Here is an 18336-nt window from a genome sequence, read left to right as displayed (position 1 = left end):
GTCCTATTGATCCGGCCCTGAGGGGAAAGATTACAAGTTATTCGTTTGACAGCTCCTCTGAAGTAATACTATTTTCCTGCTAAGCATAGACAACTCTCTCAAACAGGGTACCAGCAGGTATTGTGTGTAGTCTTGCAGGGGTGAAGCAAGAGACTGTGTGAAATTATGTTGCTGGTTTAGCTTGACTCCAGTTCACCCAGTTAGGAGCAGATCACGACACTTAAAGTGGTTTCACCGCAGGAGATAAACAGTAGGAGATGATACAAAAACAAAGGGAAGAGGTTTCTGTGACTCTGTAGGTAGCTAACCTCTATGTATGACTCCACAACGTGATGTTGGCATGGAAGCAGAATGATTTGGAGTGTGGGAAACAGAAATTTGCCCTTACCCTGCAAACATTAAGGGAATGACAGCCTCCTTTCCTTCCCTCTTCTGTTTCAGAAAGGTTGATTCTTTCTTCTTCTCTTTTCAGTGAATGAGACTGTCAAATCACAAACTTATGAATCTTTTTAAGAGGTAAGAGTCCAAAAGAGCTGTGCAGATTTGCACACTGATTAACATTGGCTCTGACTGCTTCATACCCTACCTCTCTATCCCAGATTAGCATCTATAATATAATAACAATAAGTTCTTAATCCATGACAGGGAAGACTCAGATCTAAATTATATGTAATTCCACAGAACATTCTTCCAGTGCTGTTACCACTGCTTCTCACAATGGAACACACCATGGATCTTACATGAGTGTGTGTGGCTGTTGGAAACTCATTCCAGTATGCTTGATAAAAAGAATCTTTTGTACTTGAAGTGACCTGCAAACATTTATAGATATTCAAACCATGCTACAAGAAAATAACAGTTCATCAGTTATGGGACAGAGCCTCCTCTCCTCTTTTCTCTCTTAACCATGTTTACATGGTGGGGAGAGAAGCTTTAAGATGGTGGTTGCAACAAATTATTCTGCATTGTAGCTGTCTGTGTCCAGTTCCTCTTATCATATAAACTGGAATAGTTTCATCCATGACATTTAGCATAAATGAAAGACTCTTAATTCCAGACTCTGAATTCAAAATTAAGTAAAAAATTGTTTCTGTTTGTAACTTTTTCAGAACTTGAGATGAAGTTGATTCCTCCATTAAAGTAATTTCTGTTACTAAGTAGTGGCTTCAAACACCTAATTCGAATTATCCTGCTGTGAATTTGAGCCTGGCTGCTAGCTCACTTACCTTAATTCCACTGCTGTAGGAAATGAGGCAATTTAGTGGCTGTTTTTTTAGTGGCTTAACAGAACTGTGTCAAACCCCAGAGGATGTCCAGAATTGGATCACTGTCAGAGCTGCACGTGGTTATTATACTGGCACTCATTAGACGTGAAGTTTTTACTATCCTGGTGTTGTTCTCATTTGACTTTCAACAGTGCTTCAGTGTCTGCTTCCCTTTACTGAGTGATTAAAGGTAAGCTTTTCCCCTGAGGAGCAGTGCACTAAATCAATATGCAAGAACATTGCAAGCAGCTGGAAAGCACTGTAATTAACAAAGTTAGCCTAAAGTTCCCAAATTTAGCCAAATGTGTGAGAAGAAAAATTAGTTATCAATATTATCCATAGATTTATTTTTCTTTGATCTAGATAAAGAAGTATAGTTTCTTAAGTATGTACAGAAAATACTTTGTAGAAATCTATCTGGAATTGCTGGTTTAACCTGAATATGGGAAAATACTTCAGATACACCATGATTTAAATTTGTGTCCCTTTTAGCAATAAAAGTTCTAATGATTACTTGATTAAAAATCATGTAGGAAGATTTCTTACGAGCTCAGTTTTGTCATCTGGAAGCTTCTCATGGATGTAAATAAATCTGAGATTTGACTGTTAGTGTACTTAAAAAATCTATGCATTCTTAAACCTTACACAAAAGGAATATATTTAAGGAAAAACATTTTCCTTCACCTGTAAGAAAAGCATGAAAAGCAAAGAACACCTAGTTATCTGCAGTAACACTCAAATGTAAAATTTGAATTCCAAGGCTCCATGTCAACTGTGACTTTTATTTTTCTCCTTCTGTTGAGAGAGCTCTGCTGACACTGTGACTTACTAGTGCAGTTGTCATTTAAGTTTATGGAAAATTTATCTTGACAGCTTCTTCAACACCCATGAGATTATAGTGTTCTAGGTGAACTGTAAGATATATGTGCTTTTGAAGACCATTATGGGCATGTGTATGTGGTTGTACACATGTCCTGGTTTTGTACTTTTTGCATTCTATTAATTTAATTATAAAAATGAGAGGGGTTGATCAGATTTTTATTGTGGGCTGTATTTTTGTTAATAAAAAATCTTCTTTTTTTTTTTTTTTATGTAAAACCAACCTGAGAATGCATTCCATTGTTTTTCTTCTGTCTAATTCACAGTCAAGAACGTTACCATTAAAGCCTGCTGGAAAGTTTCCATATCTTATACCCACAAATTTCTCTGGTGATTGCAGAGCCAGTTGTAGAACTATATAGTTGCCATTATCAGCTGGCATCTACTCAGTATATTCACAATACTCATGTGTCAAAGTGGCTATGAACTGTCGACCCAATTTATGACAATAGTCTATTTTTTTCCTGAAATTAATAGTTTCATGCTGGGAGCATACAGAAGCCCTCAACTGTGTCATAAGTTGCAAGGAGACATACCATGGGAAGAGAGAAGCTGGAGCTCACTGCCTTCTGTGATGATGACATTCTATTCCTTCCCCACCCAAATGAGCCTTGGGCTGCTTTTCTGGGCTGCTGTAGAAGGGACTCCAGAGTCTAAAAGTCAGCTCTTGTTGCTGGAGGTTGAAGTAGAGATTTGATGAGTGTTGGATGCAACGGAGAATCAAAATCTAACTTGCATATACTCAGATAAAAAGCAAATTGAAATTAAAATAACATAGCTACAAATCAGTATGAATATAAAAGGTCCAGTAGAAAACATTAGCAATTCTAGCAAATTAGCAGCTTGTCAGGGGCTGTAATGTAATATTTTGTTTGCTACCATGGAACTCAATTAACTTGTAGACATTTCAGTATCCCTTGATTGGGCAAATGCTCTTACAGTGAGACTACTAAATTAATGAAATTGTATTCCTAATGCATTCCCAGTGTCCTGAACATTCCTAATGCTCAAAACATGACCCATCTAGATATCACTTCTCTGTTAACCAGTAAAATTACAAAACCTTTCCCACCCAGCTGTGCATTTTGTGTTACACTATTCAAGAGCTCTGTTCGCAGAAATTTGACATTTGCATAAGACTTACTAAGCACAGATGTGTTTGGAGAGATTTGGGTTTCAGTTCACGTACAAGTGGATTTTGAACATCTAATAGGCCTTACTCAGGTCAAAATCTTACCCCTCTCTTTCACAGTAGTAATTGTGAGGCTTGTTTCTTTTATGTAGAACTGCAAATTAATTGCCTTTATGGAAAGTATTTTAAGTATTCATTCAGAGACACATCATGTAGAAAATCTGAATTGTATAGAAAATTATTTGAATCCATCTGCTAGTCTAAAGCCAGTCCAGTTGTTTTCCTTTTTATAAACACTAACATGATAATTGTTCTTCAGGTGCTCTAAAATGTGCTTTCATTCAGTACATCTCATTTTTTTAAACTTTTTTCTAAATAGGATGAGGGTATATATCTTGTTTGCCTGAAGCCATAATCTGTATTTTTGGTTGTGGTATTATACCCAAATAAAATATGTCAACCCTCTGATAAAGACAGTAAATCCAATTTCTAAACCCAAATTTGAAGTGTTGGGCTTTATCTTAATTTTTTTAAAAATGGGACAAACTGAAATATATATATAGAAGATATTTTTAAACAGTCTTTGTTTTTATAATGAAGACATTATACTGCTTTAATACCAGACACACTGGCAAGCTGTATGGTAATGTTGAGAAGAAAAGAATACCTGAGAATTTCTTATCTTTTTTTTAAATTAATTATTGTGTTTTAAGCATTAAGAATAGCATGCTTTTTATAATTTGGCTCACAACTGAATGCACTGTTTTCCCCTACTGTTTTATTTTGGTTTGGTTTTTTTTATATGGTTCTTGGAGATGATCTGATAAAAGCAGGAATACTCATAAAATGTGGTGATATAGATACATCTGCCTTGCTTTTGTTTGTCTTTTTATACTCAGACTGTGCATCATGTAGCCTCCATGATTTCAGAATATTTTTGTTCATTTTGCTGCTTGTCACTTGGCTTGATGATATTTGCCAGTAGCTTCCTATTTTTTAAGAAATTCATTCTTTTTCTTCATTTAGTAAATCCAGTGACTTTGTTTCATAACCATTTACAACTATGGCAATAGTGGCACAGGGAACTACACTAGGATTTAATGTTGCTGTCTTATTCATTCCTTTTGATATAAAATCAGAGCACATTACAATGCTCAGTAATTTATTACTGTTATTATTAGAAAACTCTTTGGCAGCTGGTTGTCTCAGTCCAGTCTGTGTGGACAAGGGCCTGATTTCTTAATTTCTCTGTATTTTCTGTACTTAATTACATGATGGAAAAATGATAGAAGCTGATAAAAATGTGAAAAGACATGTTTTTTTCAAAAAACCAATCTCTGAGACTGACTGTAGTTTTAACATTTGCAGTTTTTCATACTTGTCTTCCATTTGCAGAAAGTGGGAAATGGTAACATTTACACATGCTCAGTGAACAGGCATGTAGAGTTTTAGGTCACGAATGCAGCTTGCATGGCAAGTCAGAGAGCTGGCACTCAGTTGTGATTGTAATACCTTCAGTGTTTAAAGTGTCCAGTGACTGATGATTTTGAATTGCAAATAATTTCTACTTTTATAGATTTATTTAAATTCTTTTTTAAAGGGGCCTCTGATTCAAGAAACAATTACCCCCAATTTCACAGACTTTCCTCAGCTTTTTTGTGTTTAGAACTGTACCTCCCAATTCTCCTCCAGCAAGGCTCTTTGAAACCCTGTCTCTGCAGGAATGTCATCCCAGCCCAGGCTATTTAGCAGTTGTGCTGTTCTGTGCACTATTCCTGTCTTTGGTCCGTGTGTTCCCTCTGGAGTGTCACCTGGCAGTGTTGCCTTGGAACGGGTCGTACAAAGCCAGGAAGGTTCTACTAAGAGACTCCTTTTAAAGGTTCCTTTTAAAGACTCCCTTTTAACTAATTCTTCTAGTTTGCCTTTTTGCAGAAATCCAGAGTAAACAAAAATCTCACTCTGGGCTTTGTTGTGTTTTGTGCATTGGTTTGGTAGAAGCTCAGTCTTCCGTGCTTGTTCACATCCATGTTGCCCTCTGAAAGTATTTAGGAGAAATGTGAACTTAACAATGGCTGGAGTTATGGGAACGTAAATACATCCCAGGAGAGCTTTTCCCCTCCTCTCCTTTCACATATCACCTTTCTCATCTTTTTCCTTGATTTAGCTATATCTTGCAGACTAGAAGATTTTTCTCTCTCATTTTCAAATTCAACAAAATTTGAGAATTTAGATGAGAGGTAACAAGGTGAGTATAGAATCAAGTGAACTGCTTGCAAAAGATGCCCACAAGCTAGGATTTCCCATTTTTTGTCCTCTGTTGCCTGCAAGACCGAGACTGAATGAATGCAAACATTTTGTCTGCCTGGAGAAATGATGGTGAATACTGGCCACTAACCTTCTAAAAAAGCTGCCTTGCTTTTCAATTTTCACACAAATCACAATGCCAGTGACTATTGTACCAGAACAGATGTGTTTTTCTTTGCTGAGCCAGGAGCAGAGCATAAATCAGGTTCTTTACTCTGTTTTTATTACACCACTGTACAATTTCTATCCCTGTCAGGGTCTCATGAGGTATTACTGTTTGCTTTACTGATTAGGCAAATTTTTGTGTCTCAGAAGAAGATACAGGAAGGTCTTAATATCTACTTTGCATGTGTCACATCACACACCCATCACAGAAGTTTATTGATAGTCTGGATAGTTTGCTATATTCTTCATACATAATAGAAATAAAAATTCAATCCCATCTGTATTGTAAGGAGGTGAATAGATCCTATGGGAATAATATTTGTAAAAAAGTTCCCTATTTGGATCAGTGTACTGATATTTTCTCAAGTTTGGAGACATCCTCATGAATATGCTTATTTTCCATGCTGTTTGAAGGAAATGCCTGGAATGTTTATATAGGCCTGGAAGTACTCACTGATTTTAAAAAAACCCCAACCAAACAGAAAAGAAACACCCAACCCCCCTGTTGTTGTTGATCTTCAATTGACTTCACTAGAACATAGAGGCTTCCAACTTTGAAACACAACAGTGATCCAATAGTGAAAACACCAAAAAATGAAATATTCTTGACCCATCACTTCTGTCAATTTGCTGATCATGGATAGTAAACTGCACACAGATAATTTAGTTTAAGAAACCACTGGGAATGGAATGGTTAACTGTTCCATTTTTTAACATGAGCTTCTTTTCAGAAGCTGTTTAGACAAGAAGAGAAAACTCAGAAAAATTAAAGGATAATAGCAGAGGATTAATGCAGGAATTTCAGGTCAGAACAGCCTACATCTAAAGAAAAAAATATATATGAGGTAAAAAGTTAAAGGTAGTTTGTGCTACCTTTTTTCTTCTGATATGTGCAATTAATAATGTACAAAAAGAAGAGAGAAATTAAATTGTTTTCCTCCCAGCTAATGCATTCTGTAGGCTGATCTGAAAGGAAGGAAAGAAAGAAACCAACACTAGGCTTTGAGGAGACATTAACAGAAATTTACAGCTTTATTATACAGTGGTGTATTCAGACAAGTAATGCCAACGCCTTTCTTTTATGTGCTGCACTGCTTGCTGGTGAATAAGGTGTAAATATTTTGACAGTCTGTATAAAGAGGTTTTACAGTATTTGATAGTTTGGATGTAGAATGAACTTTAAAGGAGACAGTTAAGAGGTATATTTTCTGCAGAGTGCATAGGGAATTAACTGAGCCAGACTGGCAACAATGGATGTAGCACACCTGATTTTCTGTAAACCTGAAGAAAAATACTCATTATAACCGTGTTACTCATTTAGATGTGATTTTTGAAGATTCCCAGGGGAGTAAGGCACCCATTTCTTTCAGAATTTCAGTAGGTTTTTAATTGCTTTAAAGAATCTCCTTCTTAGGGAATTAAGAAAGCTTCTGAGATCTGAGTTTTCTTTGTTCTAAGAGCTGCAGTACCCTGACAGAACAGACAGCTGAATTCACATTATAACAAAAAGCAAAACCAACCAACCAAAGAACCCCACAACCCCTCCCTCCACACTCAAACAAAATGAGGTGTATATATTTTTACCTATGATACTTTTCCTTGATAAATTTCTCTTGTGTATAGAGACTCAAGATAGGTCAATGCATCCCCAAGGAGAGCTTGTTTAGGGCATGATGAATTGTCAGTGTGCCTCACCCCTACCTAAAGGTATCTCTTGCCATCAGAAATACATATTCCTCTGGGCCTTGGTTTTCTACACGTCTCTGTGTGTAGCCCAGACCACACTTTCTATACTTAGCAAGGTTCACTGGGGAGGGAGCTGAGTTTCACTGATCTGTTGTTTCCCGATTCTGAGTATGTCATATGTAGCAGGATGGTTCCAAAGGAGAGGAATGGTGAAGAATGGGTGATGGACTCCTGCTCACCTTCCAACAGCACAGATTTATCTCCATCTTAGGTAGGTTTTACAATCCTGAGAAGTACAGTCCTGAGATTGTACACAAGGTGGTGAATGTGGAGCAAAGAAAGCTTTCACCAGAGGGTCCTTAAGAAGTGTCACTTCACTTGGCCTATATTGCTCAGAGGAGGATGGCCCCATACTGACCCTGAGTACTCAAGTAGCCCATATGTGACATAGCCAATGAATTTCAAATGTGTATTTTACCTGTTCATTTCTAAATGCATCCCAGCTTTGCCTCCCATTGCAGTTCTATGCAGATAGGAAGATTTTATTTACTCATATTTTAGGTTTTGATTTTTGTGACCTATTGAACATAGTTTCTTTATTATCAGTATCTATAAATATTACTAGGACTTAGATTACCATCAGACAGCACAGCATGAAATATTTGCATTCCTACTAGCATTACATAGGAATTCAGCAGCCCTGGGCTCTTGGACTCTTGTCATGACACTTGTGGCTGTGAAAAAATGGTTTTGAAAAAAAATAAAAAGAAATCCACAACAACCCCCCTCCCCAGAAAAAACCAAACAAAAAACCCCAAACCAAAAAACCCCACCAGTCATTGTGCTGGGTTTTTGTTTGGGTTTTTATTGGATTTTTGTTGTTTTGTTGGGGGTTTTTTTTGTTTGTTTATGTTTTTTTTAAGCCTGGCCATTTATTTCAATGCCTAAATGGAAACAAATCTTTTGAAGATCTAGTCCCATGTGAGTTTATCCTGCCTTAACAGCAGATGGTGAATAGCTTCAACAGCTTTGTTTCTATTATCAGAAGTCTTTGATTTACTCCCTTGCTTTGCTTTTTTAACCTTTATTGCTTTTATTCTGAAATAACAGAGGTAGAGCTATTGTTACCACTCAGCTACAGCTTTTCTCACACAATGCAATTGATCTCTTCTTTCACTCTTTGTTTTGTGGTGCTATCCAAAAAAGTATTGTGACTAAAAGGAAGGAGAGGATGAAATCTCTTTAATAGAGTAGTACACTGTAAGATCCTATTGCTGAAAATATTTGTGCATGTATTTAATTGTGCATGCTACTTCTGCTGGAAATACCAGAAAAACGACAAGGTGTGACCTAAATATGTATGTTATCCTTTGACTATTTTAGTCACAACTCATTCCATAGACCACCACAACTGATAACAGCATTCTTTAAATTATATGTGACATTGTTAATCTCAAGGATAACATAAAGTATTCAGTCTAGACACCACAGTTTTATAGATTAATGGTGTCCTACCCAGTGAACAACCGTGTGTTCAGTCTGTTTAAGAGTCCACATACAGAATTGCACCTGTGGGAGAGAATTGAAAAAGTCAGCCTGAGGAAACTTGTTTTGAGTGATATAGAGACTGCTTTTCCTTGAGAGTATACACTATAGCTGTACTCTAGTTCTTGCACTGCAGGGAAGCAATCACTTCATCTTCCCTGCTTGTATGCTTTTGATCTTTATGAGTGGTTGAAGGAGCTGGATTTTTCACCTTCTAGACCAGAGATGGTTGGTAGTGTCATGCATTCGAGTATTAGTTCCATGTCTTTATTGCCCCACCTTGTTATGTGATCTCAGAAAGGTCAGATTTATTCTAAACCTTAGTTCTCCAGCTTCGGACTCCATCTTACCTTGTGTTTATTCCTCATGTCTATCTTCATATTCTGTGCGTGCTGAAAACTCTGCCCCCCTCCATTGGGTTCACAGATTAGTTCTTAGAAGCTGTGTCCTGACCGTGCTTTGTGTTAATGCTGGCATGCTAACACAGGCTCTGAGCTCTTCAGAAACCACACTGGCTGCAGCTGGATCAATCCCTTCTGAATTTCTGTTTACTTTTCTGGTTATTTCTTTCAAAACTGATTTCTTTTATTCAGATTTTGATCCCAAGTAAGCTTGATTTTCCAACTACATGATTTTTAAAATTATAGTGAAATAGGCAGAAAAACCTATGAGGTGTTTTCCTTTCCTCAAATCAGAACTTTTTTGTTTTGATTCAGAATGCCCAAGACCATAAAATCTGTTCTATACAAAGTTATTTTCAGGCTTTTATAGTGTTCTTTTCCAAAATTTATTTCAGATTTTTTTTTCTTTTTTTTTTTCCACAGTGAGGTGTAATCCAACTTTTGACCCTTAAACTAAGTACTGGAGAGAGAAAGTTGATTTGGATTTTTTTTTTTGAAATTTGATCTTTTGCCACTGGGAAATGATTTGTTCCAAATGAGATAGAGTAGTATGTCTGTCTAGCTCAGTTTTTCAGCTGAAAAAGATGGAGGGGATTGGCTGATGCTTAGCAAATTGATCCTTCTAACCCTTGTGTCTGTTTTATCACTATCTTTCAAATTACTGACTAGATCTGCCTGTATAATTAAGCAAATATAGTCCTTTACATTATTGAGGAGTTACCTGTTAATTTTTCATAATTCCTTGTGTTTACTCATTTATTTTTTGTTTACACTTGCTCTATGTGTAGTGTGTCTGTATAACCTTTAGCATGCGAGTCATTCATGCAATGATTGCCAGGAATATTTGTATTCATATGGGCTTTGATCTAATCCCCTTGGAAACAAAAGAGATGCTGGTATTGGCTTCCCTCTGCTTTGAATCCTGATTAGTTACCTAAATCACATGCTCCCCTTAGATGTCTTAAGTTGTATAAACAGGATGAATCTCTTTCTTCTTCACTGATTACATGTGAATATTCATAATTGTTCAACAAATCAATTTTGCATGAAATAGAAGGCTTTCCATAATGGTCATGAAAACACTTTTGGCATGATTGCTCTCATTACATTGCTCTCATTTATTCATACCAGTATTTGTGTCACTTTTTCTCTGTGAATAAAACCTCATGCAATAGAGTGTTTGAGATCAAGCTAATGAAAAAATACAAGAAGAGAAAACATTGTCTGAGCAGATACCTCCTATTGCAGAAGGGTAAATGAGGGCTTCTGGGCTGTGTTTGTACCTGCTGTCCCTCTAATCTTAGCCAGCCTCTTGACACATATAAATGCACATTTGTATATTAAAATATACTGACCATTAAAAGCCAAATTATCTGTATATTTAGACATTATTACATGTGGTACATTAGACCACTGGTAGATTACAATGGATATGATGTAACTTAATCTGTATAATAATGAAAAAATAATTTTAGTCTTACCTTGTTGGTAAAGCTCATCAGCTTTTCTAGTTTGGATTCACACTTGTTATGGCATTCTTCTAGCAAATATTTATGTATTTCACCTCCTGAGTTTCACTCAAGGATGTATGGAGGATAATGCTGAAAGAAGACTGGGAAGCTGAATTGTCATTGCATAATATTTCAGAATAGCATTTTCTGCTATTGAGGTTGCTGTAAAATTGGAAGGCAGCATCAAGACTTCTTAGCTGTGCTCACTAATTTTATAATGAACCCTCCAGTTCCCATGTGAGCTTAATATACCCTAAATATTAAGATGTTCTTTTTCCTTTTTGGAAGATTGGTGGCAGTGAAAAGAACATAATTACAACAAAAATGGTAAGACATGCCTATCATCTAAAAATTTTCATTATAGGCCCCGTATTTTATAAATGAGGCTGTTAATTGGGAACATGTCAGTTGATGATGAATGTCCCATGATTCGAAATAACTGTCTTACAAAATGTTATTCTTTAGCTAAGAATTCAAAATGTTGATATCTACAAGCATTGCAAAACTAGAATGTTAAAAGTGGAGAGGTAGATGCATGTAATGTTATAGATACATGCAGTGAATCTGGAGGGCACGGGGCTAAAACTCAAGCCAGCTGATACGGTTTCCACGCTTTTGAGAGGAGTTATTTACACCTTTGATCCTCTCTCAACCAAACCCCCACTGCTCCTTTATGGTTTGTTATAGAAAACAGTAGTTTGTACATCTGAGAGAAATTCTTTGGCATGACAGGTAGAAGATGTGTTTCAGTGGAGTAGCTGCTGTCCAAATACGCTGGGGTTTGGCCAAATGATGAGTTAAAATGATGCTACTGATGATAGATCAATTAATTGTGAGATATTTATTTGAATTATTTATGTGAAAAGATTACTGTTTGATGCAGTGTTGCTTTACACCAGGTGAAGATGTTGCAGTTTTTCTCTTTCTTTTTTGTTTTGTTTTGTTCATTTGTTTTTGGGTTTGGTTTGTTTTAGAAGACAACATATAGCAAGATTGAAAGCGAGGGGAAAATTAGTTTTCAAAGCATCACTGGTTTCTTTTCTAAATAATATTTCTAATTAATATTCTAACTAACACAAATAAGAGCATCTGTGATTCTAAACCTCTTACTGGGAAACCAAAGTTTCATGATTTTACCCAAAACAATTTCAAATGTTCATGTAGGGTTTTCAGAGATGTTGTCTATCTCTACAGTTGTCTCAGAAGTGAACAGTGCCACTCTTTTTCCAATTGTCTTGAGAACAGGATAATGTTTTTCAAAGGGTAGAGGGAGACTTTCATTGCTGTAGTAATCACCCACTGAAGAATTGAATCAGAGACAAATAAAGTAACTGGGAGGCAAGGAGAGGGAGGAGATGGTGGGGAGAGATGGTTCCTCATGGGCTGTTAACAGAAGCAGAAGAGAGAAAGGAAAGAAAGAGTCGGGCTGATAATTTATTACACCATTTTTAGCAGAAAAGAAAACTAAAACAAAAAAAGAGCTTGGCTGTGAGCAATGTAGCATTCCTTACCAACTCAATGATATAAAGTGCCCAGAACAAAAATAAGGTCTGGCAAAGAAGATTAACATCATGTGGAAGCCTGTAGTGTCTTAGCTGCACTGGTAGGAGTTTACTATTGTAAAACTAAAACAGATTGTTTACTATTAAACTAATTAATGCTAAATGAATTTCATATTATATGCTTGATAGTGATGGTCATTCAAACCCTAGAAATATCCTAAGAATAGTGTCCACTCTATAATAAAACCTCTATTTTTTTTACAGCTCCCTTCTTTTACAAATCCTCTGTATTCATAGAGGCTAAATTATCTGTCAGGGCTGCATAACAGTTCTCACACTGCTTAGAGAATGGATAATTGTTACAGCACCAAGTTCCTATGCCAAAAACTACCAGTATGGTTTCGATCTGGAATTACAGTATAAATATTGATTATTGTAATGTATACAGTATTTGCTGGTGATGGGACTGTTTATCCTTTCCTGTTATTGAACGCTCTGGGCTTGTTAGTGTGGCTCATCTCCGTTCATTTCCAGCAGAGATTTGTCAAGGAAGTAAGCACCATAATCACTAATAAAACCTTTCATGTATATTTAAATTAGGCCAATTTGAGTGAAGACTGGGTTAACAGATTATGTGATTTCAGAATCAACTTTTGTGTAATACTTGGCACATGGTACCTGATATTGTTATCTAGTGATATGGCTTCACATAATATGCTGTGTCGTATGGATTCATATTGGTACTACCTTTTTATCTGAACAGAGTTCAAGAATTTTTAACAAATCATCTTGGAATACTTTCAATAAAACTATTTTTAATTTTGCAAAGTGCAGCAATTGACACTGTTGGCTGAGCAGTTACATGCTGTTTCTAAACAAATGCATCTGTTTGCATGTTTACTACCTGTTTCGCATGTGTGGTGCAAAGATGATGTAGTATCCTTCAGAACAGAGAAATGAGTGTCCTTCAGCGAATTATATATATATGTGTTTCTTCTTAGTACTGAGGACATTTCAGTAGGGACCTCTGAGCTCCATTGCACCAAGTAAAACTGTAAAAGAAATTAATTTTCTTAAAGTAGACAAAAAAATGAAAGGAGATGCTTTTCTCTTTCCTAACATCACAAAGTGCTTGCTTTTAAGACCCAGAACTCCTCAGTCCCTTCCTATGTCTCCCAGAGGCATAATTTTCCTTGTGGGTTTAATTATAGCATTCCACACTATGGTCTTTCTGGTAGGCCCTTCTTTGTACAAACTGGTAATCTCTGGGCTACGTTTATTATTATAGTAAAGCAATGTGGCTTTTCAGTACTTGGAATCCATAGAAACTCTTAGTAGGACGTGTAGGATTCTACTATGACAAGCAGTTCCATTAAATATTAAACATTACGGGTCCTCCAGTTTGGCCACAACAACCCCCTGCAGTGCTACAGGCTGGGAACAGAGTGGCTGGAGAGCAGCCAGACACAAAGGGACCTGGGAGTTTGGATTGACAGGAAGCTGAACATGAGCCAGCAGTGTGCCCAGGTGGTCAAGAAGGCCAATGGCATCCTGATCTGCATCAGGAACAGCGTGGCCAGCAGGTCTAGGGAAGTGATCCTTCCCCTGTACTCAGTGCTGGTGAGGCCTCACCTGGAGTACTGTGTCCAGTTCTGGGCCCCTCAGTTCAGGAAGGATATTGAGATGCTGGAGCAGGTCCAGAGAAGAGCAACAAGGCTGGTGAAGGGACTTGAGCACAAGTCCTGTGAGGAGAGGCTGAGGGAGCTGGGGCTGTTCAACCTGGAGAAGAGGAGACTCAGAGGAGACGTCATCATTCTCTACAACTCCCTGAAAGGAGGTTGTAGCCAGGTGGGGGTTGGTCTCTTCTCCCAGGCAACTATCAGCAAGACAAGAGGGCACAGTCTTAAGCTGTGCCAGGGGGGTTTAGGTTAGATATTAGGAAGAAATTGTTTCCAGAGAGGGTAATCAGACATTGGAATGGGCTGCCCAGGAAAGTGGTGGATTCACTGTCCCTGGAGGTTTTTAAGAAGAGACTGGATGTGGCACTTAGTGCTATGGTCTGGTAACCACGGCAGTAGTGTATCAAGGGTTGGACTAGATGATCTCAGAGATCGCTTCCAACCCAACTGATTCTATGATTCTATGTATTGTTTTGAGAAAGTTTGGCCTCACAGAGAGTAACTTTGGAATGCGTACGTACATTATTTATTGAAACCTGCGCCATGTTCACGTTCAGAAAGGTCTAATTCCACATCTGTTCCTGATGAAAGTGAGCATCTGGTGTTTCACAAATAATTGAGACATGAGCTTACTGTCCTCTAGGCCTATCAGACAAAGTGGAACCAGGCTTTCTAGGTGGATGGTAAGACCTGGGTCAGTGCTGGGTGCAATTTTGATCACACCTTTTACATGGGTTGTGATCAGAATAAGGTTTGTCTGTTATATACTGTTTGCAGGCAGAAGTACTAGCAACTTCAGTTTATGCCCTAGGAAAGAAGTGTTGTGCCCTTCAGAAAGAAAAAGAGAGAGGAAGATTTTTCCAACATAGAAGAATAAAATGGGAAAGTTCTTGAGAGCTCTATTCTTTTTAAACCTTTTCCTTTTCTTACTCTGAAAATCTGAATTTGTGATACTTTCAGCCTGAAAAATAAGTTTGTCATACAATAAAGGAATAAATTCACCTATAAATCAACTACTTGGTGACCAGGGTACAGGGAGAAAATTTTTTTCCTGATGGAACTTGTCCAGAGAGGTAAACTATCTCACAGAGAAAGTGACCACAGGATGACACATACTGCAAGAAGCCCCAACTAATTTTGTCTTCTCTTGTTGTAGAGCAAGGTGCGTAGGTCATAAGTGTTCACTATGAATTATAAAGATGAACTCACTTCTGGTCAACAAATACAATATTCAATCTTTTCTTTGTGTGGGGACTCTTTTAGGTCACAGATACAGTTTTTAACTGGAGGAGACTATTACTCTGCTATTAAGCCTGAAAGGTCCCAGAAGGAAATGCAGAACAATCTTTGTTTCTTGTTTTCCTCTGTGACAATGTTTCCTAGAAACACAAGCCTGTGAATAAGTCATCTAACATACCCATGTCTATGAGCAGGATTTGATTTCTTTGTGCTCCAGTTTATCTATGTGCATCTATGGATATGTGTGTGTATGTACAAAAGCAGAGAAATACTTTTTCTCCTGGCACTTGCTTTGCATTCCTTCTTTAGGACCTATAAAATACTTGTAAGGTAACAGAGTCCCAAAAACTGCAATATATTTGCAATTACCAGCAATGTATTGCAAATTCAGATTGCAATGCCAAACCATCTGCTTAAATGATCCCTTGTACAGAATTCTTTAATCTGAGAGGCCAGTTGCATTCATGCGCTTTCTTTGGAAAAGCAGTAAGGATGGAAAAAAAATTCTTCATCACAGAATTAAAAAGTTTATCCCACCAGACTCCATCTTATAGCTCTCCTTCAGAAGGAAAGAGCATAAATATTGTCTCCCTCGCTTCTACTCCTGAATGTAAACATTTCAGTCTTCAGAAGTTACACCATTTTAATTTCACCACTGCTCTGTATTTGTTGTATTTGGTTGCCTCTGACAGACTTGTTACCTGCATAACTATAGTTGTTTGGGTTTTTTTTGCCAGGTATTATCAGCCGTCAGGAGGCAGAAGAGTTGCTGATGAATAAGTCTGAAGGCACATTCCTGGTGCGAGTCAGTGAGAAAATCTGGGGCTACGCGTTGTCTTATCGCCAGCAAAGCGGGTTCAAGCATTTCCTGGTTGATGCTTCGGGGGATTTCTACAGCTTCTTGGGGGTAGATCCAAACCGACACGCAACACTCACAGATCTGATCGATTTTCACAAGGTAACACTTGTGCTAGCTAGAGATCAATAGCTGAGTGGAACGAATTAATAATTTAACGAGGAGCTGTGTAATTTGAGACCACATTGGAAAATAATAATGGCCATAGTGGGGGAAAGAATATTCTACACTAAGACTAGTTGTAACGTTCATAGTGTGTGTCTTTTGTTGCAGTGAATCAGAAGGCTTTTCTCCTTCTTTAAAATGCTTCAGCATGTGTTTGTCTCCTCTTACACAACACATGCTCTCCTTGGCTACAAATGGACTAATAAGGGCTCACAGAGCTAATGCTTTTTCGTTTTTTTTCCTGTGGAAAATTGCACTGGAAATGCCATAGAAAGGTCTTTCAATGAAATTTCAGCATTTGTCTACCTTTGATGTGAGGGCTGTAATGTGCAAAAGCAAGGGAGCAGGGCCCTGCAGTAAAGAGGGTGAAGAGAACATGGAGAGGTTCCCTTTTAGGGACATGTTAAGGGTCACTCCTTATTACCCAAAGCAATCTTACAAGAGTAATTTACTACTCGACTTTACATGGGTTTGAATTACTTTGCCTCTGACTTTTGTTTCCTGTTGCCAGACTGTAACTAAACAGTAGCACTGTTTCTGATAGCATAAGTTGTTTTCATGATCTTGTATCTCTCTCCATCTTCATCAGTTTTAATTGCTTTTTTCTTAGCTGCCCTTATAATTTCTCTTCATCCTCTCTTTTCTAGTTCCTTTTCCCTTTTTTATCCTTTTCTCATTCTTGTCTCTAAGTAATTTTATACATTTTTTGCTCCTCCTTTTCTTCACAGCTTTTATTTTTTAAGTGTTTAGCCTCACAAAGGTTATTTTTCTTCTAAATTCACCCTCTTTTAAACCTTTTTTTTACCTTACCTAGTTTGCAACATCTGTTTAGTGTTGCCTTAGTGTCCCCTCACAGATGACTATTACGTTATATGTCCACAAGTTATATTTCCACATGGGGATATAGTAGGTGTCCCGTTTGCCTAAAAAATACATCCTCTCCTAATTTGATGAAATCTTCTCTCAATGGCCACCTTGGAAGACAAAATCCCCTGTTCCCTTCTTATTCCTCTGCCTCAGTTTTTATTGCTGAACATGACATTATATGGTATGGAATATCCTTTTGGCCAGTTTGGGTCAACCAACAGGGCTGTGTCCCCTCCTAGCTTCTCCCTTATTTCCAGCCTACTCTGCCAGCAGGGCCCAAGTAGGAAAAAAAGAGCCTTGATGCTGTGCAAGCACTGATCAGCAATGGCCAGAACCATGGTGTGTTATCCATACTATCTTAGCCACAAATTAAAAACACAACATCCCAATTCAGCACAGGCTACTGTGAAGAAAGTTAACTCTACTCCAGCCAGACCCAGTACAACTGGAAAGAGTCAAACCGGAGGCTTGTCAGGGAAAGAAAAGCAGATATGCAACACCTCAAATGCAGATTGTCAGGTATTAGATGTAGGACCTTTGGCTCATGTAGTATCCTCTCTGCTCCTGTAGAGGGGTGATGGTGACAACCAATTCCAACCAGCTCTGCTCCAGCTACGTTCCTGTATTTTCATCACAGCTCATACTAAGCAATCAGAGACACATCTATTTACAGACAGCAGTAGAGCACTTGTCAGAAGCAGAATGACTTTTAGTTCCTGCCATTAAAACAAAAAAACAACACTTTCTTAGGTGTCCCCTGATAATAGTTAATAGCTGCCCCTGTAGGAAGTCTATCAGAGAGAAACTGGTTCATCACAATTCTCTTAACTGTCTAGCTTATAGCTGTATTAAAACCAGTCTCTTTGGCAATCCCTTCAGGAGGCATCTTATCCTGTCTGTCACATGGTTTCCTTTGAAGCTTTTCTTCCTGCCCTTTCTGGTGAAGTACACTGTCAAGTGTCCCAAAGCCTTCTGGTAACCAACTAAGCAATCTGTATGTAAATGGTTGTGCTGTGGGCACACTTTCTTTTACAGCTATTGCTGTATCATTTGGAGAAAGTACTGCTTTCTTCAGGACTATTTTTGTCAAGAGTATACTTCCCCACCCCATGGGTTGCATGGACTTATCTTTGAGGGTCT

The 18336-nt window shown here is 37.8% G+C and overlaps 1 protein-coding gene across 3 annotated transcripts in view; it reads left to right on the top strand.

Moving 5' to 3' along the window:
- The window catches only part of SH2D4B (SH2 domain containing 4B), a 67654-nt gene that overhangs the window by 46908 nt on the left and 2410 nt on the right, over nt 1-18336 (top strand). For 2 of the 3 annotated variants that reach the window (XM_027649503.1, XM_027649505.1), the window contains one exon: nt 16046-16266. The exons of the other annotated variant lie outside the window; for it this stretch is intronic. In XM_027649503.1, coding sequence (XP_027505304.1) covers nt 16046-16266 — 221 coding nt within the window. The remainder of the gene's footprint in view (nt 1-16045; nt 16267-18336) is intronic. 3 annotated transcript variants of the gene reach the window in all.

Source organism: Corapipo altera, unplaced genomic scaffold (assembly GCF_003945725.1).
Source record: "Corapipo altera isolate COAL_440 unplaced genomic scaffold, ASM394572v1 53, whole genome shotgun sequence".
NCBI classification, from domain to species: Eukaryota; Metazoa; Chordata; class Aves; order Passeriformes; family Pipridae; genus Corapipo; species Corapipo altera.
This window is presented reverse-complemented; position numbering and strand designations above follow the sequence as displayed.